This window comes from Triplophysa dalaica, chromosome 16 (genome assembly GCF_015846415.1).
Source record: "Triplophysa dalaica isolate WHDGS20190420 chromosome 16, ASM1584641v1, whole genome shotgun sequence".
NCBI classification, from domain to species: Eukaryota; Metazoa; Chordata; class Actinopteri; order Cypriniformes; family Nemacheilidae; genus Triplophysa; species Triplophysa dalaica.
In genome coordinates this window covers 9,959,803-9,985,369 of record NC_079557.1, presented here as the reverse complement: position 1 = coordinate 9,985,369, position 25,567 = coordinate 9,959,803, and the positions used below count along the sequence as shown (strand labels likewise).

The following is a 25,567-nucleotide window of genomic DNA, read 5'->3' as shown; positions in this document are numbered from 1 at the left end:
TATATCTACGGACAGGTTACGCCTAGAAGCACAGTATTATCTGTTTTAACAGAGCCCTAGTCCTCACAAACAGTTACAGGTTATCCACATGTTTCAGCACAGAGGATTAAATGACCAGGGGGGTGACGGTGCTTTTGTGGGGTTCACTAAACCCGCTTCAACTGTGCCAGCACCTCTCTGCGGCCTTCACAAATCACTCCTAAACCTTCAGATTATTGTGTAATAATATTAGCAAATCAAAGTTTTCATTGGAACAATTCATACATAAATGCTGTGTGGCTATTCTCGGAAACAGAACAGGTTGTAAAGGTCTGGCTTACTTCATGACTGCTTAATAAAAGCAATGTCATCTGTCTTCAAACTGTCCCAGGGCTATGGGATAAATAAAGAAAGTCAAGGTGAAGGATGAGTTAAAGCTTGAGGAAGTGCTGTTGTCTGAGAGTGACAGGAATTGATGGCACAAGGTAAGCTGAACCTGAGGCGGAGATGTTGTGCCACTCCAGTCTAGACAAGAGCAGATATCTAAAGACCTAGTGGTCAGTATCGTCGCTGAAATGAAGTTCAAGCATTGTTTTTAAAGGAGCTTAAAGAGTACAGTGTGGTGCCAAGATTGTGGGTTTCAGTCCTAGGAAATACTTTCAATGCACTGTACGTTGTTTTCTATAAGCATCTGCCAAATGCCTAGATGTAAATATATGAGTTTTGGATGTTTAATGAGGTGTAAATTTCCTGTCTGGAAACAACCGAGTGCATTAGGACTAGAGAGAGAAAGAAAAACCTACTTGTGGTTATGCACGTTTGACAACAGCCAAAACTCTATGGTATCATTTTCGTTGTCAGTGGAATATGAGATTTACTCCCTTTGAAAGTCAACTGTGGGATCGTCATTACAAGTGTACCTGCCTGGGGCTAAGAAGGCATTTAGAACGCTTAGACGTATTTCTTATCACTGCATTTATCATGAAAAATCATTGGTTAGCAGACATTAGGAAGCAGGTATGTAGCACAATTAAAATGTGATTAAAAGGTCGGTTTCTGCAAATAGAAACATATTCAACTTTCGAAGTTCACTCCAACATCAATCTGGGTTTTCTCAAAAATAACCTCATCGAGGTGAACGGGAGGTCTTAAAACTACAAATGATCATTTCTCAAACCATGGAATTCTTGACCTCGTATTTAGCTGTGACAAGGACATATCACACACAGGATTATGGGTATTAGGATAATAGTGGCACAGGTGGCAGCACAAAAGACAGAAAGACCTGAAATTACAGGAGGGGGGAAAAAATCCAAGGATGTGTCCCAGTTCCTTAAAGAAACTCGACAGCCCTACTGCTGATCCCTTTAAACTGGAGTCCTGTTCAGGATAGGAATGTACACTCACTGTCCGTCACGACAAACATCAGACAGGCACTGACTTGCTGCCTCGCCAATTATGTCGCCTTGCTTTTCAAGCATGCAAACATGGACGGTACAACCATGAAATCTTTTATTATGTGTTACTGAAAAGAGAGTTCCCTGACTGAGTTATGAAGCATATCTTATGTGTGAAACCTCCCAGAGCTTCTCTTTTTAAGTCAGAATGGTTCCCATAAAAAAACCTGGCCCCACTGATCTTTTGAAACTCGGGCATTGGCAGGGTACAGTGTGTCGATTGACAGCAAACCTCAATGCCTGCAGTATTACAGCCAGAAGGACTTGGTGAAAAAAGGCTGGGGTAAACTTGGACTTTAAAAGGGAGTCATTTGTCTCAGGTGTGCATGTGTGTGTGTCTGTGTTTTTGAGTTACCAGAGAGCTTTCTTCATTTTACTAGACTACTAGGTATTTAAAATCCTTTGGTTTACGTTTGCCAGCCACTGCCCACAGTATGCGCACAATTCACAATTGCAGTATAAACCTAAAGTGCTATGGAAACTATTTAACACAACAGGCTGGTAATGTAAAAGGGGTCTGCCAACCAAGAACACTGCCAGCTGACACACAGTCTTCAAATTCTGGGAACCACTTGCATTAGAAGCCTTCACAATAAAGGTAATACCAACAATATGTTACCATGTTGATCCAAGCAGGATTCAAATCCACAAGGTTATAAATGTACAGCTGTTAAACTGAACCTTCTCAAAGTAGGTTTGTAAGTATTCAAGAAGATCTCTTCTTTAAACATTATACACATAAAATCTCTGTGATTCCTCCAGCAATTATTTGTGTCTTATGTAAGGCACAATGCATTCCCCAGTTAGCTTACTCACCACATTAACCCCATTCCAAACAGAGCAATCCACCGTCTCGCGAGGCCCTCAGTTGTTACAGAGCCTAATTCTCACACGTCTCCGCTTGGGATGTCAGAAGGGTTAAAGAGCAGATTAATGGAGGATAATCTGGCACCAAGAGAACACTGCAGCTGCCTGCTGAACATACGCAGACTGATTTATGGACACAGCCAAAGGTGTGATTTGCTAACTGAGTTCGGTGCAACTATTTGTAGTTCCTTCATTAACAGGGCAGGTCACCGAGTAAAGAACACTGTTGCATGGTTAATGAGCAACTTCTCACCAGTCTGTCATCTGACATGTTTTGCTTACATGCCACCTATGGTAATATTTTTTGGTAATATTAAGTTCCAGCAACAGTTAGTACTTTACATTTGAACATCTCTAGATATGAATCAAACTGTGGACTAATTAGCTCAGATTGTTAAATAACTTGTATAAGCTCCATTTAACATGAATATAAATTGGGGTTTAAATAAAGCAAATAGCTAATTTTTGTTTGCTCTTCTATTCAGAGCTCTAGTGCTTGCACGGATATAGGAACTTGGTTGGACACGCCTGTACTGTAAAGTCTAAACTTCAGCATAGTCAGTTGTAATGATTAAATGAAACAGCTTTTAAAAGTCACGTCAGTATGTAAATGGAACAGTTTATCCAATTCTAAATATAGTAAAAATTAAACTAGCCCACAGGGCACACAAGCCCATTTTTACGACTCATTATGACAATCATGTCTCCTATTCTTTGTAATTGCAGTACATTCAAAATTCCACTTATTTTTAGGACCAAAAGGTCTGGAACAACATAAATGACAATTTTTCATAAAAACTCTGTATGTTTCTCTTCCTTTTAAATGAAACAGCAAGGTTTTGTATAAGAACAATACCCAAAAAGAACTCTTACGTCTTCAAAAAAGGTTGAGTGAACTGCGAGCTGACAAACCCTCTTTTGAGGTTAACCTAAAAAAGTTGAGTAGCTTTTTAACCTGACCTCAGCCTCACATTGCAGCTGTGAAATAAAACCGGCCCCAGATCAGCGCTGAAGAACTGCCTCCATCAACACCAAGCAAAGATGACTGTGACAGAGCATCTACTGTTATGGCAATTAAAGTGAGCTCAAGAACAAAACTCTCCCTTCAGAGACCCTTGGCAGAGCACACTACCAATTCACCTCTATTCTTAAGCCATTGGGGAATAAAGGTGCAGTTAAAGCCAAGGACCCCTATCAAATGGCAATCACGAGGGTCTTCCCTGGCAAGAAACTCTGACCCACGCGGGCTAAATGCGCTGGATGTGCCAACTCAATTACATCTTCTTTTTTAGGACAAAAATGTAAAGATTGAACAATTTAAGGGTCACTTTGTGGGACGGAAGGGAACAGCGGCATCATTTTGATAACATGGGTGGATTTTATGTTATCGAAGACAAAAAGATTTCATTTTGGACCAGACAGTTTACAGCCTTTCTGACAAAAGGTAACGTAAAACATTTCACACTGCATACATGTTCTGCCTTTGCAAGAGTTTGGAGAAATAATCTTAAAATGAAATCTCGGATTCTAAGCTTTATGAATGCAGGATGGTTCCACTTTGGTTTACCCTCTGACACAGTTAGGGGCGCTCCCTCGTCTAAATCAACATAAGGAGTAGTTTACATTTTGTTAATGGTGCGCAATGGGCGACAGTTTGCTCGTCCCCTCTAACTTCTTAAATGGAAACTTTGAGTCTATTTTATGACTATTATTGTTTTCAGCTCACCTGTGAGTATTAGTGGGATTCGGGGGAAAGCAAATTACATGACCCTGGGGCTCCCCATGCTTCATGAATGGAGTCTTTCTGCGATCAGAGAGAAACCTCTCCTCAGGGGACCCTGTTACCCGGTCTCCCCCCCCCCCTAAATACACATACAGATGTGTTTCATGCACATGAAAGCCAAAGGTAACTTCAACTTCCTACTAAACATAATGCTGCTTGAACCTAATAAAACGTGGCCATTCATTTCAAGTTAAACGCAATGCGTCCCTAGAGATTGAGCAGCCGTGTACGAGTGCGTAACAGTTTAAAGACGCTCTCTGAAGTTTGCGCGTAAAACACACCTCAACAACAATATAGAAAAGAAAGTCAAGCGACGGCACTTTAAACTTACCATTTTGCTCTTTCGAAGCGGGGTGGTGAATCTTACTGATGTGACTCGATTCCGCCACCGACTCATGCTGATGAAGAGACGATATAAGAATCAAGAGGAGCAATGGAATCATTTGGATAAATGGTGTCTTTCGGTGCTTATAGGCACTTAGTATGTGCTGTTTCAATCACCATGCAGGTATATTGCTTGTGAGACGGGTATCCAACTTTGGACACATCTGTAAGAAGTACGCGCAAGGTAAAGTCCACATAATCCCGATCGACCGGTTGTTTCTTGCTTTCTGACAGCAAAAAGTTATTGGTGGAAAGTTACCCGAGATGCATCTTCTCAAAGTTGAACGCTGCCGGACGTTTATTGGTGTAACTGAAGGCGCACCTGTTCGTTAAATGCCCCCGATATTCTAGAAAAACAACAAAAAGTGAAGAAACTGCTAAAAGTGTGCACGGCTGCGGTCTAAAAACTTAGATCTGTTAAAACCCGAAACACATGTAAATAGGCAGAAAGTTCGACTGTCCCCTGCAAACACAGTCCATTAGCGTAACGCGTACGCAACACATAGTTGTTGGAACAGTTCCCTTATAATTTTCCAAATGATGTAAACAGCGACTGACTAGGTAAAATGCAGCTTGTACCGGTGTCCGTCAAACAACTTTCTGAAGAATGTCTTGCTTTAGGTGTCCGCCACGGTGGCTCGGAGTGTTTGGCGAGTGCAGACGGCTCACTGGCGACACAACAGGTGCTACACATAAAGTCAAACTTCGCCTTGGAGGAAACTCCCCGGAGAGGCGGGGACCATTCCGCGCTCGCTGCTGTTGCTGCTGCTGCGGTCGCTAAGAGTGAAAGATTATATTTCTTCCATTTCCACCACCACACAAGTGTGTGCATGTGTGTGTGTGTTTGGGGGGGTAGAGGGGGGGAATAGAGGGTTGGGTGCGTCTGAGTTCGTTCAAATGATTGCATAGGCCCTTTCCTCTCATTCACGTTTCTACCAGATTAGTTTGTTGTTGTAAATGGCACTAAAAAGGTACATTAATATATGATCTCCTTTGAAAAGTGCACACATTTTTTTGTCATGTTAAAATTATTTTTATGTCTATAAGCACCGTTTTATGTGTACAATTTATGCTATAAAAAGAGAAAGCTAACATGCTGTAAGCTGGTCTTCTTTTGTCCCTTTTCTAAATTGGCTTATACAGTAGTATTATGCCTGGCAAATCGCCACAGGGATACTTTACTCATTAGTTCATGACTGCTGAACATCTTATGGAAAAGCTTCCTGAACGGGTGTGACTATTTGGAACATGGCTTGGCCCTATTATTATCACACTTTTGGCCTTACGTCTTAATCTTTTTATCATGCTGTTTGGCATTTCATCATTATGAAGTCAGAACAATGCCAAATGTATCTTAAAGGAAATGTTAAAGACTCTGTCAATTTGTCATATCAAAGCAACAGCGTTCACTCCCCCTGAGTAAGTAATTTCCTTCTCCCTGCTCAGTGCATCAACTCATAAGTCTTTTCATGTGGTTTATCTCATCTCCCTGTTGTCAATGGGTTCCTTACGTGCCTGTTACCCGTGTAGGTTCCTATGGCAGATTAAATAACCAGAGAAAGGCACACATTGAAGTAATTCTACCAGAAAAGTGATGCAATGCCAAAGCAATTCACTTTCAGCCTCTGACCACAACAGGGAGAGGAGCATGTGGATCTTAATCGAGCCTTAATAGACAGCAATTGATGGAGTCAGAATAGCAAAATATGTATTTGCATAAAGATATATTTAATATGTTTTAAAAATTCAAGGTATTTTGGCAACATCTACAATATAGAAAAACCTATATGGATTCTCCAACAAAAAAAAGTGGAAAGGTGTAGTATGCACTGCAGCCAGACTGGAGGTCATGTGCAGACTATGGGAGAGTATCATATTCCATCCCCAAACCTACAGCAGATGTCAGCACCTCTGCCAGAAAGAATCTCTCTTTCTGTCTCTCCCTCTTTGGGTATTAGGGGGAGGGGTTTCAGTAGTCTGGTATTTTGTCTTGTTCAAGACACTACAGTGTTTTATGCTACCATGGTGGTCCTGTGAATCACTTTGATGTAGAATCTATATAAACAGTGACAATACAAACAAGGCGGATATCGGCGGATTGGAGGAAGAGAGGTCACTGCGATCACTGTGTGTCTGGCCTGTAAACACTAATGTATTTCCGACAAGAACATAATCTTTATTTGTTTGCAATGAGGTCATAGAGGAAAGTAAACAAACATTGTGTCACCTACCATACAGTGCAGCATCCATCATGCAGGATAAGACAGTCAATAACCTTGTATAACCTTGTATTTTAGTTTGCAATGTGAATTGAATGATGAATTAAACTATAATATAAATACATGTTACTATTGGTTGTCACTCAAAGATTATTTATGCTTTAATTTACAAAATTGTAATTTTTTTACAGTGTGTCAGGTAAGTAAATCCTTTTTGCTTCTAGTTTGTGATTTGGTACTTTTCCAATGTGGGAAAATGGCAATTGACCTTACTTCGTTTCATTTGGATCTATTCCAAGAGCCATAAAAATAGAAAATTAAAAAAGTAATCTGCAACGTATGATTTATTTTTACAACATACTTATGTAGGGAGATTAGATTGATTTGGTTGATTTTATTATAAAGATGTTTTAAAGATAATGAGTTGAAGTATATGGGTTGAGTCGCGCTCTGAGCACAGCTTTCTTGAAAGAAACTGCAGCGTGAATCTTTGAGATAGTGAGACAGATAAATCTGTGTATCACAGGCTTATCTCTGACACACAGATTTATTAATAAACTACCAACCATTTCCTGTGCTATTTTATGCATTAGATCTTTTAAAAAGATCCTTTCATAATTTAAATAGGTTTAGGCATTTTGATACACTGTATAACTTCCTTACTGCCTGTCAAAAAAAACCACTTTGACAGTCTTAATTTTTTCTCTCTGCATTTTTAACATCTGGTGAATATACTGTATGTTATGGCTCATAATCCTTGCATCAATGTCTTTTTGATAATCCACCAGACACGTGAAACGCTTGTCCATTACCTTTAAACACACACACACCATCATTAAACAAATAGAAGTGTCTTTGAAAAAGCAAAGTGCTGTTCACCTTTTACACAAAAAAATGTGTCAGCACAGGGGTTTGTGTAGATCGATAGCAAAGTGAAGTCTGCATGCCAGATATAATATCACATTCGATTTGCTAGAGCGTACTGACATGTTTTTGGACCGGTTCTGTGCTGTCCATCAGCTATGTGGCTCCTGGCCAAACACTGAACGCATTCTGAAAACAAGACTCCCTTTGTTCCCTGTCATTTATCGTCCGGGTTTTAATTCAACCAGTATTAATCAGTGATGTAGTTATATGCACGCATTATTAGTACGTTATGCTCCACTTCTATAAAAAGCAGAAAGGCGGCTATTGTCCTGACAAAATTGATGAAGGAGGTGTACAGGTGCATATCTCATGAAGTCTTTAGACCCCTGCTAAATACTAGAGTGCCCTATGGAAATCTGTAAATGTCTGTTTTCATGCTCCCTTAATCCACATACCATTCACTAAAACCCCCCAGAGAGCATCTGCATGAGAGAGAAATGTGTTTGAGGATTGCTTATTGTTCACATCTTAATCTTCGTGCTGTACTTTGAGGAATTGATATGTGTTTGACTTCTCAGAGGGAATAAGCGTATTTGGCTTGGGTTGTACCTGACTCACTGCTACATTCCACTAAGAGCATTCAGCTCCTTTTCCTTCTATGTCCTGAAAGGCCCAAAACTCATACATGTCCACACTCACACAGTGATTTACTTTAAAGCATTGGCAGACGTCCACACCGTGTGGCTGGCACACTTTTGTTGTACTTTGCTTGTTACTTAAGTTCTTAGTTAAAGCGTTAATTAAAGGTCTTAATTTCATTCAGTCAGGGACATCAATACAGGAACAGATTTATAGAGACATACAAAAATAAAGCGACATCTTTGAAACCATTAACAACATATTTATAGTAAAGAAATCATTGCATTCCGTCTCTCTTCCTCTCTTTCTTAAAAACCAATACAGCACTGCATGTTCTCATCGTTTTCAAGGACACATTATTTGTGTAGTAAAGGCAGAGCACGTCTTCTGATGGCCTTTCATTAAATAGCAATGATGCTGCTGGAGCTGTGTGAGTAATTCTGTCCGCGTGCAGTGTGTTGCTTCTACTGCGCATGTTGCATGACAGGTACACACACAAGGCTCCATCTTGGCAACCCTTTACCAATGCAAAAGGACAGAACAATACAGATTGCGTTAAAATAATTTCAATCAAACAGTTAAGACAAGCAAAGACGACCCTCTGTCGTGAATGCACGCTATTCCAACGGGCGCATTCCGAGCTCACTGAGAAAACGACGAGCAGAATGCGATACAGACGGAGACTGGTCATCATGAAGACTCTTTAACGACCGATTGCACTGTCAGCGCGATCTGTGGAACAACGACTGATACCGTATTGAAATGGTAAGTGAAATATTTTGAATGTTGAGCGATTTAGCGTTGTAAACGTGTGAAATGTATGGGGGAGGCGGGATTCACGCATATGTTGTCATTCTGTGTTGTAATCCCCCATCAGCATCCCAGCCCCCCTTTTCGTCATGGTGGATGCTGTTTGATGTTGATACTGTTCGTTTGCCCTTTGCAACATGCTCTGGAAGGCTTTATTTCTTTATCATGTCTGCCTGTAACTTCTTCAACTTCATGCTTTAGCATCCACAGGTCGTTGTTATAGGTTTCTATTGTGTGTTTAAATCAACACATAGCCTACAAAGATGAGCATCGCTTTGTCAATGTGATGGGGTTAGGAAGTATGGCAATGGTCTTATGTAATATGAGCCTTAATATTGTTAATGTTTTATATTGGTAATATTGTTACTATTGATACTAGCACTGGCTATTTGTGTTTGTCTGTATAAGTGTTTTTTCCATTAATGTTTAAGTCAAGAAAATAACATTTAAATACTTTATTATTGATCATAATACCTTATGAAAGATAACACTGTACATTTTTGTTGATTTGCCTCATGCATAACATATACGGTTTACAGTTTACACTATTCTGATTTTTGTATTGTTCAGGGTATATTATGGAACGTCTTGAACATGATAAATTAACAAAAACATTTATCCCAGATACTTCTTATACTTCATTTTGGGGTGTTTATCTGTTGACATTTACTTGGCTGTTCGTATAGCAAAACGTTTGTGATACAAGTCTTTAATATGTATAGCAGGTGGAACATAAAGAATATTTGTAGCTGTATATTAAGCAGCCATCAAAAAATGAAATGCTACATTAAATAAGGAGCAAGTTTACTCATATTCAGTCTATTCTAGAAATATTTCCCCCCCTAAATCGCCATCCAGTGTATTTCTCTAATAATACGTTGTAGCGCATTACTTGAATTTCTATGCTTTATATTTAGACCTGCTCTCAGCGTTTCTGTGTGCGCGTTTCCAATAAGGAACATTAAACTCAAATTACCATGACCACTCAGGGTAACGAGAGGGAATGAGAGAGAAAAAAAGATTGAGGGATAAGGCAAGATTTTTATAAGAAACACTAGCATCTGGTGATAATAACAGTGATGGAATGAGATAGATATTTGAGGAGTGTGCATGAATGCAGGCCTGCTTCAGTTAAGATGATGATCAATGGATTGGCCGAGAATCAAGCCTCCAGAGGCGGAGGGAGAAAGAGTCTAGACAGGGGAGTTGGCAGTCTTCCTCAGAGGGAATTCCTCATGGTGATTTTTCCAATTGCCTCTTCTGCTCTACATCTTGGACGCTCATCGATGGCTGTGTTTTACAGCAAGATTGTACTACACAGTCGATTGGGTCCAGTTTTGGCATTTTTCATGTCTTGGCCTTTTTGGAACTTTACGTGTTTCTTTCTTGGATAAAAAGAAATAACGTAGGAGTTCCCTTTTGGTAATGATATGTTTGAAGAGCTAGCACCTTCCAATTATTCAACCATTACTTATAGAACTGTGTAATTTATGGACAGTGTCAACAAATGGAATTGAATAACTGATGCGTTTTACAAACAGGTTTCCAAAATACTAAACCTCATCCATATTTTGGACAAACTAGTCACATCCCAAATCCCATTGTTAGATTATACAGAGCACGTTGGCACCCTTCATAAATGTAAAACTACAAATGACTTACTTTACTTTATTTTTTTTCTTTAATCTCAACATTCTTAACTTTAAAATGATCAAAATACTGTAAGTTCTTGCAACCAATTGTGTTGGGATCAGTGAATAGTTGTGAATTTACAGTCTTGTAACATACTATACAAAGCAGATTTTGTGGTGATTGTAGAGAAGAGAATTTTAAATGAAACAATGTGGTACTGTTTTATAAGTAACACGTTTTTAGACCACCCACGGTATCCGACACCCCAAGTCATATTTAAAGCGGTCGAGAATTCTACTGAGCCAGATTTCCAGAGTCAACAGGTCATCAGTCTCAAAGACAGCTCAACACAGTCTTGACTAACTGTGTGTCCATTGAGAGAGGACATTGTTATCCACTGAGAGGCTGCATTCTGCTACTACAAAGAACCAGAATAATGGTCTCGTGGTGTATTCATAAGATAAAATATGACCTAATAATGTGAAGACATGCTGTTCAAAACCGTGCTGCTGTGGCTGTTATATTAAGTGGCCAAGGACAGTTTAGTCACAATTTATATTTTTTAATGAATTAGATTATTTAAACTATTAAAAATAATAATAGTAATAGCAGGGCAAATGCAGGATTAACCTGAGTGGTGCACAGTTAAAAGAGAAAATTCCAAAACAAAAAGCAGAACAGCACACTAGCTGCTTATGAAATTAAGAGACCGTTTAATTCTTCTGTATCTCCTGCAGGCTCAGCTGAGATGTAATATGAAGGCGCTAAAGGTGATCTACTTGTTGCTAATCATTTGTCTGTGGATGGAAGGAGGATTCAGCAAAGAAAAATCAAAAGGAAAGGGAAAGAAGAAAGGAAAGCAGGTGGACTGTCCTTCGTAAGTCTATTTTTATTCCAAATTTTGTGGCATTTCTCTTTTATATTAGGCGTCGTCTCATGTTGACAAGAGTTGACATGCGATTACTGAAATCAACTGGGAATCATAAACAGTTACATAAATATATTAAGAGATACCAAAAAACGCATTGGCATTAAATTATTTGCAGAAGATGATTCTCGTGGTATGTATTTGTAATATTGAGTAAGAATGTTTCAGTTTGTCCAGATCTTTGGTTTGTCTTGTAGAAAAAAGTATGACTGTAAGTACACATTTTGTAATGTTTAGTTGGCCCCGGCATTCTAATAATACTTGGGCTAAAAGAAACACAATTATTTGTTTATTATTATGTTTATTGTACTTAGTTTCATGTAAAAATTTGGGTTCAATTTTTGCTGCCCTACTGAGCTCATTCTGTGTAGTACATCTCCAGTGGTGTCACTGTGGAGTGTTCAGGGTGAAAAACACTTCAAGCATCCAGACACTTCTCAATGTGCTTCTTTCTTTTTTGTTTGCTTCATATCGAACTATCTATTGTATAAAGAACATTTATCATAAACAGAGGACCCAAACATCTTAATGGCTAAGATGTATGTAAATATGTTAACTGTTACACTCTGCTATTTGGTCCCATCAGTGAGCTGTCACAAGAAGACCTGGCACGGGTTCCTGAAAACTCTACAAGTAACATCCTTAACAGACTTTTGGTCAGTTATGACCCAAGAATCAGGCCCAACTTCAAAGGTAAGTACTGATCTACTGTCATGTGCTAGGGTATTTTAACCCAACAGAACATATACAGTTTTACAATTATACAAATTATTTCATATTTGCATAATGTAATTCATTACATATTTTCAACCATAACTGAATTTGATTTATTCACAAGATCCAGCTGTCCTTGTTTACTTGTTATGGTGTGTTTGTGTTATCCACAAAAACATTCGTAATGGCAAAGCATGTTTTTCATTGTACATTGTGGTAGACAGTGTTGGGTGTAACTAGTTACTAAGTAATTAGTTACTGTAATTACATTACTTTTCCCTTGAAAATGTAAAGTAAGGGATTACTCTTAGTTTTCCTGTAATTTAATTACAGTTACTTCTGATGAAGTTTAACTAAATACTTTCTGTAATATATGTGTGTGCAATAGTTTAATTGACATCAAAATCTAACTTTAAAATATGTGCTTTAATATATCATTCTCACATTTGTAATACTTTGATCAGTTAATAATACTACTTTATGTAGTTTTATATTATTTATTTGAATAAATTAAGGGCTGTTTCATATCTATGCTTGAATCACTTATCCAGGTTGATGTAAGACATTGAAAGTAATTAGTAATAAGTAATTAAATACTTTTTGGAGATAGCAATTTGTACAGTAATCTAATTACACTATTGAATATGTAATTAGTAACTAGTAATTAATTACTTTTTGTTAGTAACTTGCCCAACACTGGTGGTAGATAAGTAGTTCCAGTTTTTGCAACCGTTTAAAGATATAATGAAGCGGGTTGTAAAACGTGTGATCCTCTGTCGCCTCAGAGGTTTACATTGACTCCTTGCTGGCAGTCAATGTAAATGTGAATTGGTGGGACCTTGATGTGGTCTGAGTGTTAAGAGCCCCCTGTATGATTCAGTGTTATTACTCCTCATGACCAGCCAGCTGCTCTTCATATCTAGACAAGATGAAAGCTCCTGGCAGTCGTTAAAGTCAACATTATAATCTTGGGAATAGGAATAGTCGGTTTTTCATAATGCCATGCTTCTCATGATATTGTACATACAATAAAAAACATCTGTTATAGCGTATAATCCAAATAGTTAATGTTACCCATAATAGTCTGTGAGAAAGTGCGCTACTGTAGTTTTGCTTGATGGGTGTGATTGGCTGGATGCTGGTTTTCATTTATTTATTTGTTTTTTTAGGTATTCCTGTAGAGGACCGTGTGAACATCTTTATAAACAGCTTTGGATCAATCCAGGAGACAACTATGGTATTTTTCATCACTGTTATCTTTTCATACTGTACATGTGCATACACAGTGCATGTGTTCAGTGGTCCATTTACCAGGGAAGAAAACTTACAAAAATGCCAGCTTGTGTTCCTATAGATAATTACTAAATGACATGACATTTTTCTTCATGTTTGCCTGTTTTCATAAGCACAGTTATTACAGCACTTTAAATGTCAATGATTAAATACAGCAAAGCCAGAGAAAGTCCTCTTCAATTAATCAATTTCTTTTAATGTCACAGCGCAAAAAAAGTGTCCCCTTGCAGAAATTCTAATATGTTTACCAAAAAAAACTGTACATACTTCAGTTCAAAGGGTTTTGACAGATTTTTCTTTGTTTATAGAATTGTAAAAAGATGTGGCATTGCTCAATAATTATTTTGATCAAAACAACACGGCTAATCCTCAAATTGGCTTTTTTATACATCAATAAAATATAATTTATATAAATATGTCTTCAGAGGTGTATAAAGACCTTACATAATGAAGTATTATGTTTTTATTACTGTTGTACTTTAGAATGAGCTATTTCTATCTACTTACACCGTGGGTCCCCTTGCATGGAATTCGCCATGTTGTTTCTAGGAGCCCTAAATGGACAAACTGCTTTACAAAGCGTGTTTCGTAAATACTTTATCTCATTCGACAAAGAATCATAAACGTGACGACATCTTTGTCTGTGTCAGCCTCCGTAGAGCTAAGAAAGGGAGGGGTGGAGTGAGCCGTTGGTTGTAATTCGCAACATTACCACACTAGAATTGCCATAAAATGTTATACACTGGACCTTTATTAGGGGCTCATTTCACACAGAAATGTTAGTTTTAAAATGTTAGATAGCTCACAGTTGGTGGACGATTAAGTTCATGACTGTGTGCTTTATTTTGAGCTTAACGTGTTTACTTAACGCTCAACCAAGGAAAAGAATCAAGTCCAGAACCCACAGTCCTGCGTCTGGCTCTTTACGAGCAGTGACACCCATAAACAACTCTTCATGCCAAGTGTCTCAGATCACCTCTACTGAAAATATTTCCTCTGGAAGCAGATCAGAGGGCAGTGTTTTCTGCGCTGGTTGAATACAGGCAGGTCTGCGGAAGCATTGCGTGACAACAAGTATTTATACGCTTGGAAACTAGGTTACATTTTCTCGTTGCATTACCTAAAGAGCCACGTCTTTCCAGCTGTGGTTACCGAAAATATGGACCTGCACAGGTTGCAAATAACAAACATGGAGAGGCTATTTACAAGCTTACCAGAGATCTGACTAAGAACTAGGGCACTTTGCTCACCACAATAGATTCAGACCTTATTTTCACCAATCTGCACTTTATTAACATTTGGTAAAGGGATAGTTCACCCCAAAATGCAACTTTTGTCAATGTTTACTCACCCTCTTGTCATTTTAAACTTGTATGACTTTCTTCTGCAGAAGAGTAAATGTTGACATTTTGGGTGTACTTTCCCTATAAGAGAAGTCCAATTATCAACTTCTAAATAACACAATATCATGCATGATACTCGACTTCTAGTGTGTTGAATGCATCCTTCATTTTCCTGGTCATAGGCTGAAATGAAAAACAGGACATACCATGATGTGAATCACACACACGGACGGCACGCCCGAAAACATTCGCTCCTCAGCGCAGCTGGAGTGTGGGCATTATGTTTGGCATGTCGTCTGTCTTCACAATATCAGTGCTAGCAAAACAAGCTTCTCTAGAAAATGCCACTTCAAAGCTTTTCGCTCACGCAAGCCGGCAGGGAAACTGGGGCCAATTTGACTTAACGAACCCTGTGTTTTCCCCAGTGTAAGCGCTCAGATACGCCATGAGCCCTCATTTCAGCCCCTCGCCAGCACCCGTCACACGCCTCTGATGTTTGCGATAGATGGAAATGTAAATAGGAGCTGCTCCGAGCTCGGCAGCTGCGCGACTTCAATACCAGCCATTATTGGAGCCTCGATACTTCAGAGACGAGCGTTTTAAAAACATCACTCAGGGGTCGTGAGAAATGCAGGTTGCCATGGCGATGCCTTAGACACCTGGGCTCCTATGTTACCCTAAGGACTAATGTGGTGTTTTTGTGTCCAAGTCAGCGCCTCGCACAGTTCCTGTCACCTAACACAAAGACAGGTGTCAGCTCTCTCACATCCCACCCACCCATAGGAAGCTTTCAGCGATTTTATCTGTCACTAAAGATTTGATTTAAAGACACAGGTTGTTTTGTGGTGTATTTTTACATAGCACACTATTCGTGAATGCTTAACTGCTATTTTATCCCACAGGACTATCGAGTGAACATCTTCTTGAGACAGCGTTGGAACGACCCCAGACTCAGGCTTCCTCAAGACTTCAAGTCTGAATCGCTCACCGTCGACCCTAAGATGTTCAAATGTTTGTGGAAACCAGATCTCTTTTTCGCCAATGAAAAGAGCGCTAACTTCCATGACGTTACTCAGGAGAACATCCTACTCTTTATCTTCAGAAACGGAGACGTCCTCATCAGCATGAGGTGAACTTTGATTCTGTCTTACTGCAATGCATCAAGTGTATTTTTGTGGATGGTGACCAGATGGGTCTGCAGCATACTGCGACGATCGCAACAAAGCAAACAAAAGTTTGTCGGATGTCAAAATTTTCAGCACAATTGTTCTTTTGTCTCACTTATCTTATCGGTGTCAACATACTCAACGGTGTCTCAAATTGCGCTCAAATTTGCCAACATACCATAGACTACACTTGAATGTGAAGGAATATGTTTTTTTATAATTTTCTTCCAAAACTAGATGTTCTGCCATTTTATTTTATACCTCAATACTACTGGATGTCAACAGTTGTCTCATTTGTATATTATATATAGAATTTAAAGAAATAAGAAAGAGAAGGTTAATGCCTATTACAAAATATAGCAGTTAACTCAATTGCGCACCCTGAGGTATCAAAGAGCAAACAGAGCAATAACATTTTATTGCAGCAGTATTAATAGACACATTAATACTAGCTTAGGTCTCTTATGATGCGTTTCAAAATAATACAATACGCTCCAAACCCTGGCTAAATGTTTGAATCACAGGGTCCATCCTCGGAGCGATTCCTAATGCTGTTAATAAACCTCAGGGGACTTAAAGCGATCTGAGAATTGGAGATTCGATATGTCTTTTGACCCAAAGATTTCACCTCACCACTGACAGCTAAATTACAGCTCCTGCCATTTGATCCCATGTGAAAGTTCCATCTCTTAATAGCGATGGACACCTCTCTCGTTGTTTTACCGCTGCTTTATCTGCAAACCCTGCTGAGTGAATGAGGCTCTCTGGAGTCTTCTAGCAATCAATGATTACACCTAATATAGATCGGTCTGTGTTTTCTCATTTAGAAAAGATTTATCATCAAGGAAGGACTGAAGCAAACATTTATTTATTAACTTAAACAATTGCACAGGCCTGTGAACTTCACATAAATGTGAATTGTTACCGCGGTTTGCCATTGTATGTTGGACGTCGTCCAGCGAAGATAAAATCTAAACACTGGCATTGAGCCTTTTTAATCTGGATGGGAAGTATGTTTAAGTGCATCACATTATATTATGTTATGTCTGGGGATATTAGTGTTTTTCTATGCCACCCCAATCACAGCATGAGCTGGGTGGTCTTCCCTGAGCCCCTACTCACGTCTTACTTTTTCCCAGGATGCATTTCTTTATCTGCGGGTATGTGGATGTGTGTAGCAGGGGATTATTGTCCCTCAGAAAGCGAGAAAGTGTTTATTCCATGCTGAAAAGACAGCTTAAACACACACTTAAAGGGATAGTTCACCCCAAATGAAAAATCTGTCACCATTTATTCACCCTCAAATTGTTTTAAACCTGTATACATTTCTTTGTTCTGTTGAATACGAATACAGATAATTGGAAGACGCAATTTTCAGTTCTGTGACGTCATTTTCTACCATAGTAGGAAAAAATAGGCCTATAGTTTTTTTTGAACACAATATTAAATATTTTGAGTAAGTGATGACAGAATTTTCATTTTTGGGTTAAATGACTCTTCAAAGCTGGTCTATGCTATGTAGTGCTGGTTTGGTGCAGGCTAAACTGGAAGACCAGCAATGTGCAGCAGGCCAGCCACAATATTTTCTACTTTCCTTGCCCAATTTCCCCCAAGAAAATAAAACAGGATTAACTGCATTTGCTTCCATAATATAATGCAAAAATGTTTATTTTCTATTTCTAATCTTCTTCAATTTTTCTGTTTGTCGTTCTTTTCCCACCAAACCCCATCTTCCTGTACATCCTAATCATCCCCATCTCTCTCTCTCTCTGATAAAATGTGTATAATGCCACACAACATCTTAAACAAAAACAGATCTCGGAGGGAAACGGCTTTGGCTTCTAAACTCTCCCAGGCCTGTACAAAAATATCTTGGCACGGCGCTTCAGCTACTTGTCACACACTCTCAAGTGCCGTGTGGCCTCGCCGGTGTAAAAAGTAGCTTTTTACATCTGAAACTGTGCTTGTCAGATTACGGGAGAAAACCGAAGAGCTTTCATGCATTAATGTGGTTTTAAATAAATATGGCTTGGTGTGCACAAAAAGTTAACTGCATGAAGAATTTATCCCACTGTTGAGGTGCTTTTATGTCTGTGGCATCTTGGATTGGCTTTCAAATTATGCAACCTTTAAGGATGCATATATATATATATACACACACACGTATTAAATTATTATTCATGAAATGTGAATGTCTCAGCTTGCCTCTCCGCATTCAATGGAGCCAATGACATCTGTTGAATTCTCTTTAATAGTCAATCAGCCATGCATGTCTTATCACTATACAATAACATGTATGCTGGTCCTTTCAAACTAATTAAGAAAAGGAAATGATGCAAGATCCTCTCATACAAAACCACTGACCTAATGCCAGCTGAGTGGTGTTCGTGGTACTAAAGTTTATTATTTCTCTTCACAGGTTGTCAGTGACCCTCTCTTGTCCGCTGGACTTGACGCTCTTCCCCATGGATACCCAGCGATGCAAAATGCAGCTTGAGAGCTGTATGTGATTATGTATAGAAACATAATGGAATATATAAATGTGAAACTAATAAAGAATAAAAAATAAAATGGACAATCTTTTTAATAATATCTTTACTCTTTTAATATGTATAAAAAATATTTTTGGTGATCAAACATGGTTCATGGAAGTGTGTGTATGTCTGTATCTGCAGTTGGCTACACCACAGATGATTTGCAGTTCATGTGGCAGTCTGGGGACCCTGTGCAGATGGATGAAATTGCTCTACCTCAGTTTGATATTAAACAAGAGGACATTGAATATGGCAACTGCACTAAGTTCTACGCAGGGACAGGTAAAACAGTTTCATTTACCATTTATAGCACTACATGTGCTCATAAACACTTTTCATAACGGTTTAATGTTTCTCTCAAATGATTTTACTAATATTTTGTAATAAAAAAACTAAAACATTAGATTAATGCAAAGTAGTAATTTTTTTAGACCGCACTGTACAATATGTGTCTATTTAAACCTCCTGTTTGAAACTTGTTTATCAGGCTACTATACCTGCGTGGAGGTGATCTTTACTCTGAGGAGGCAGGTGGGCTTCTACATGATGGGTGTGTACGCCCCCACCCTGCTCATCGTGGTTCTCTCCTGGCTCTCCTTTTGGATCAACCCTGACGCCAGCGCCGCTCGTGTGCCTTTGGGTACTTTATCCAATCATCAGTCCCGCCACAAGCATCAGCACCTCATCTCATATCTCCAGTCCTGCACCCCCCAAACTGACCCTCACATGTTTCATTCCCGCGTTCCACCAATGTAACACCCACCATCCATCTGTGAGTCTGAGACTGACCATTTTTATCCTTTAAATCACATAAGGGATCCTATAGCATCTTTTCATCAGTTGCTTGCCCAAAGGCATCGGCGAGGAAATGTAATGCATATCCAGGATATTTCCTTCATGATATTTCCATCAGCTTCATCTGTGGCTCACAGGCATGCTTTTGCAATGGGAACTGCACAGGTCAGTGAAAGATGATGATCTGAGATGGAGATTACGTGAGATGCCGTGAAATGTGATAATTGCGAGTCTGGTGCTTCCGAATTGTAGCTTGGATGCACAATTTTTATGGAACACATTGATTCCTGGTACACAGAGGGCTGTCTAATGGGTTAGACATTAGACATTATTTTTTGTAATTCCATTGGTGACACCAACACCAACCATCATTCTTCCATCAGTCTTCACTGCTGTCACTGTCACAGTTTACCACCTCAGGTCAGTCATGTAATGCCATTTGTGACTGTGTGTTTAAATAGATTTTATTGTTCATACTCTGATGTTTTGCACTGATTTTGGGGGGAACTTGGCAAAATTAATCATTACTTTAAATGTTACACAAAATATGTTAAAGGGCTGTGAAACATGTAGAACTTTCTGAATAATTCTGTGGAAATCTGTTTTGTGTCTACACAAAATATTCAATTTTTAAGATTATTTTATATTATAAATAAAGTCTTAAAATAAGAAATAATACAAATATGATATTAAATATAATATTTTTTATTCTCTTATATTAGGGCTGTCAAACAATTAATCGCGATTAATCCCATCCAGGATAAACTTTGTTTTAACATAATATATGTCTGCGTACTGTGCATATTAATTTTGTATTTATAAAAACATACACATGCATATATATATATATATATATATATATATATAATATAGAAATGAATAAACATTTATATATAATTTAAATTATTGCTAAATATAAATAAATACATGTTAATATTTCCTAAATATGTATGCACAGTACACATTACACATATATTACAGAATGTAAATAGAAACTTTCATTCTAGATGTGATTAATCGTTTGATAGCCCTATTTTATATTCATATTAATTTGTAACACTTTTTTTTTCACATTAAATATAAACAAACAAATCCTACAAAATGTAGAACTGTTTTTATGTGCTCTGTTACAGATGTGTTGTTTTTGTGTCCTTTTACTGTCGCCCTTCAGTATGATCTTTGTAAACAGCCAGTCGTGCTTTAGATCAATGTTTAAACTCACCTCTGTTCAGCTCATTTGATCTAATGACTAATCTCTCTCTGCAGGGATCCTGTCAGTTCTTTCTCTCTCTTCCGAGTGCACCTCTCTGGCCTCTGAACTGCCCAAGGTCTCCTATGTGAAAGCCATTGACATCTGGCTGATTGCCTGTTTGCTTTTTGGCTTCGCCTCTCTGGTCGAATATGCCGTGGTTCAGGTGATGCTTAACAGCCCTAAACGCTTGGAGGCGGAGAGAGCAAAGATGGCCTGCAAGGAGAAGGCGGAGGGAAAGACCCCTGCCAAAAACACCATCAACGGTGTGGGGACCCCAATACACGTCAGCACGCTCCAGGTCAGAGACAACAGACCTAAAAAACATATTAGCTGATTACATAAGAGAGTTGTTTATATATTAAAAAATACATTTTAAAGCTTCGAATTGAATTGTCATTTCTGTAGTTATATAATCTGAAATTATGCATCGCTAATGTCAAATCTGCTTTTGAATGCCAGAGTGTAGGTGGAGGATAATCATAGTACTTCATGTTCTCCAGAAGACAGACAGCTTATTAGCAACAATTTGGAGAGGTGCTTGGTGCCAGGGATATTCTGATAAACAGAATAGGACAGAATAATGTGCTTTACTAAAGTCTAATATAAACTTTAAATTGGACACGGTGGTTTAAGGATGCTGTTTGTATCACACAGTTATGCTCAGACTGGACCTTAGACTGCTTTCAGAAGAACATCTTCATCAGAAGAAAACCCCATTTGATCTCCAGTCATCTCAGGACATGTGTCTGCATGCGGATGTAACACTTTAAAAGGCTTAAAATGCCATAAATATAGCAGACAGGATTCACCAGAAGGATATATGACCGATTCAAGCTCATATACTTTTTACCCTCACACAAAGCAGAGCTATCAAGCTGTTTGAGGATATAAGTGTTGTGAGGGAAGTAGTCTGGTCCAGCACTGCATGGTCCAGGGGCTTGTGCCCCTTTCCAAACACCCAGAACAAATGCAACAGACAGATTGGCATTACACCATCAGACATCACTTACCCAGACGTCACCCTGCTCTGAGTAAGAGAGAGAAAAACAGAAAATGTGATGTCACATCTGCTCTCAAGGCTTGTCTTGTCTGCAGATATGATTCCTTGTGCCACTGATTTTCCTCTTCTGGTGGTTCTCTTTAGGAGGGGGCAAACATTTTTGGATATAGGAAGTCTTTCCCAGCAGCTCAGAGACAAAAAGAAAGAACATTTTGTTGTGGATGATTTGCAAATGGATTGTCCGTCAATCACATTGGTTCATTTGCTTATTGTACATATGAAAGATTTACTGTATGTGTGAAACTAATGTATTATAATTTTTGATAAAATATGACGTTTTACCGTGTTTACTCACTCACTCTCTGTCTCTTCATCTCTCTCAGGTGTCAGAAACAAGGTGTAAAAAGGTGTGCACCTCCAAGTCAGATTTGCGCACCAATGACTTCAGCATCGTAGGCTCTCTGCCGCGAGACTTTGAACTCTCGAACTTCGACTGCTACGGCAAACCCATTGAAGTCAGCACTGCTTTAGGCAAATCGCAAGCCAAGAACAACAAGAAGCCTCCACCCGCTAAACCTGTCATACCTTCAGCAGCCAAACGCGTTGATCTCTATTCCCGCGCACTCTTCCCATTTACCTTCCTGTTCTTTAATGTCATTTACTGGTCTGTGTATTTGTGATCATGTAACAACCTTCTTTCATCCATCCGTCTTTTGCCTCCATCTTGCCCGCCACATACAATCTGTAACTCAGGCATCAAACAGAACTATGCCATAGTCACTAAAATACTGAGAATTTAAGAGAATTATTCAATTTTTTACATTTATGTATTGAGCATATGCGTTTATTCAGAGCTATACAGACACATTTACATAACACATTACATGAAAACATTTGGAATGAAACAAAGCCTTGCTTGAAACATTGCTCGGAGAGATCTGTTTTTTTCACCTATGTTTAATTTATGCACAAAAATGAGGAAATTTATCTTGCATGTGGAATATTATTATATAGTATCTAAAATATATGTTATTTTTGACCTATACATCAGCTGGTGAGTTGATGGTTGTATATTTGTAGCGATTAACACTGCCATGAGAACTCTTGATGATGTTCCTATTATAAGCATTCCAATTCCAAGCGAGTGTAAAAATCAAAGAAAACCAAACATATCTTGTCTTGTAAAAACAACCATCAATAAAGGGTCCAATGTCTCAGCTGACCTCATTGTGTTCTTGATCGTCTCCTTCTCCGCCATCCTACAGTTCCTCAAGACTCATTATTTTCTCTTCAACCAGTATCTCTCTCTGATCTGACTTTTAAGATCTTCTAGTAGTTCAAGCATTTAAAGATTACCCATCCTCCCTACAGTACATGCCCACTGCTGAAGTTCTGTTAGATCATGCATGCAGATCGACTTTTTCCTGTGCCCAGCCCCAAGTCCATACTTGTAATATGCTGGCAGATTGACCTGAGGGTCTCTTTAACCAAGTCGGAATACGAAATCCATCTGGAATGTAATGAAGCGTACTAAATGAAGAATTCCCCACCCCAACCTGCCACATTCACAAAACAAATAGGCCATGTCAATAAATCTAATACAAACCTGGGGCGGTTTAATAAAAAAAATTCTCGAGGCACAAAGACTGATCACTTTTATATTTTCGCTTGTTCTTTCATATTATCTTTGTGTGGAGTATTGCAGAGCAACTGTGGAATGGTTAGTTAGTTGCTATGGCAACAGACATTGAGACAGCCAGTGCGTGATTTTGCTGATACATTTTCCTGTCTCACAAAGCTTCCTGTGTCTGAGTCAGGTCTGGTTTTGAAACCTCACTGTATTCAGACTAGAGGAAGTCAATCTTTGTTTTAAAAAAATCACTAGTTCTTGACCGTTTTGACGAGTTAAAGGCCTACTGTACTTTAAGTAGCGTACTTCACTTTGCCTTACTCCCTCAGATTAAATAAAACATCAGATTTTGGAAAATTTTAATATGCACTTTAGAGCCCTCTAGGGGTCTCGTGTATGAATTAACACACCAAAAAAGGTCCTAAATCATGAGGTTTACCGTGTCACAAAATAATAATGCTGGGGGAAATAAATTACAACCATTAGAAACCATTACAACAAATCAAAAGTATTTAATGGTTGTAGTGGGAATAGGGGAGATGTCCCGTTATCAAGTGCAACCAATGAAACCATTAAATCCTACTGGAATAAGTCCAAAAACAAACCACACAAAGGAAAGTGTAAAGGTTTCAAGGGCAAATAAACCGAATCGTTCATAATGGTATTTGAAAAAGGAAAACAAGAAGAGAAAAGAGTTTGTATTGTTTTTTTCCAGCAGGGAACCACAGGTGTATGTGAAAGATTAAATGACTTTCTGCGAAAAGACTCAAGTTGTGTTTCCAGGTCACACTCATGAAGTCCTAAGTTATCTGGCCAATTACTTTGTTCATTTGTTCTTTCTGAGCTGTACAGAGTGAGATCCGCCTCCACAGCAATTTGACTAATTACTGTGGAAGTGTCTCTGCCTTTGTGTAGCCAGACAGGCCACCGTTGAGGTGTGCTTATAAAATCCCTCCTCATACTGTATGTTTTAATCCACAAAGCATTCCACTCAATGCAACATATCAATACTTGACTTATAATGTTATGCAAGCAACAAGCAATAGACAGACCTCAATTGATTATGGAGGGACAATTCAGGATGGTATAGCGATAAACAATTTTTCAATAAAGAAAACATCTTGAAAACTATGTGTCGACTTACTTCTAAAGCAGTGGTTTCAAACTCATTTCGAGCAGCTGGCAGTATCTTGGAGAAGTCATTCCGGTTTAAGTGTGACATTACTCGGCGTGTTTCCTTGGCCACCCACACGTGTTTGCCTCTTCATGATTCCCATGATTGCTGTCTCACACACTGTTTCAAACAGCAAGTTTCAACCCCGCTGTTCAACTGTCCTCCCACCCCGCAGATCACTTCACTCTATAACCTATATCACATAGAAGCTGCCTAATGCAACCTGAACACACACTGTGGTGAGATGTGGGGGAGGGGCGGTGAGCTCTTCTGCCGTTTGCACAACCTAGATATCACACACAAAGTCAAAAAATTTACTGGAGATTGTTTTTTGTAAGCTGAATTTTCCAGTGTCATTTCATCTCATCCACGCATGAATGAAATGAGATTGTGAGGATTAATTTATTTTAGGCTGAGAGTGACGATAAGGTTGCTTACAAACACACAGGTTGTCACACTGGCCTACTCTGTATGTGATAGAGCCTGCATGTGCATTAACTCATGTTTTGGTATTCAAAAAGGCTGCCATCTTCAAATGGAGGCATGCCAGAATGTGTTAAGACAAGAGTGGGAAGAATGATGTGTGAAAACTCATTTAGTTCCTTGTTCTCTCTCTCTGAATATTTTTTTTTGTTTTAACCCCTAAAACTTTAATGCTATGCGTAATGTTTTGCTTAAGTACAAAGTACAGGCACTCTCATGCTATTTCAAGTGATTAAGTTAACAACACTCTGTATGCCACACTACAATCCACGCTGTAGAAAATGGCCATTAAAACTAATGCAGTCTCCTTACTCACCGCATAACCTTCCCACTCATATATATATATATATATATGCAGATACATAATAGAAGACATCAGGAAGTTACGTCTTGACGGTCCACTTATAAAAACTGTTATAAACAGGAAACAAAGAACCTATGTTGAAAATTTTCAAGAGAGAGAAAGTGGTATCTTTAACAAACAGAAAACATTTCATGGGTAAACAACGCTTGGTTCAGAATTATAATTTTAATTTTAGAAGTTTGAGATTAAGTCAGTCCAATACAGCACCCATAAACCATATAGCCTATATATTCCCTGATTTTAAAAGCACATAG

General features: G+C 38.7%; 2 protein-coding genes across 3 annotated transcripts in view; one reads left to right on the top strand and one right to left on the bottom strand.

Moving 5' to 3' along the window:
- The window catches only part of pdgfc (platelet derived growth factor c), a 40,851-nt gene extending 35,592 nt beyond the window's left edge, over positions 1–5,259 (bottom strand). The window contains exons 1-2 of one of the 2 annotated variants that reach the window (XM_056768911.1): positions 4,588–5,259; positions 4,418–4,484 (exon numbers count right to left, since the gene is read on the bottom strand). In XM_056768911.1, coding sequence (XP_056624889.1) covers positions 4,418–4,484; positions 4,588–4,590 — 70 coding nt within the window. In that variant the 5' untranslated portion in view covers positions 4,591–5,259. Of the gene's footprint in view, positions 1–4,417 lie in introns of both variants that reach the window. The other variant, XM_056768910.1, reaches the window with a different exon arrangement.
- A 3,403-nt stretch (positions 5,260–8,662) lies between these two features.
- glrbb (glycine receptor, beta b) lies at positions 8,663–22,884 on the top strand. The gene is made up of 10 exons (XM_056770329.1): positions 8,663–8,960; positions 11,375–11,514; positions 12,152–12,258; positions 13,449–13,516; positions 15,818–16,044; positions 18,501–18,583; positions 18,757–18,897; positions 19,103–19,255; positions 20,677–20,960; positions 22,046–22,884. Exons 1-10 carry the CDS (start codon positions 8,958–8,960, stop codon positions 22,340–22,342), a joined length of 1,503 nt encoding a protein of 500 aa, XP_056626307.1. The 5' UTR covers positions 8,663–8,957; the 3' UTR covers positions 22,343–22,884.
- The last annotated feature ends 2,683 nt before the right edge of the window (positions 22,885–25,567 follow it).

What these genes read in the sequence shown, in the direction of transcription:
- glrbb (XM_056770329.1), top strand. An exon ending in CAATCCAGGAGACAACTATG is followed by an intron (nt 13,517 to 15,817) that starts GTATTTTTCATC and finishes TTTATCCCACAG; the next exon opens with GACTATCGAGTGAACATCTT. An exon ending in TACACGTCAGCACGCTCCAG is followed by an intron (nt 20,961 to 22,045) that starts GTCAGAGACAAC and finishes CATCTCTCTCAG; the next exon opens with GTGTCAGAAACAAGGTGTAA.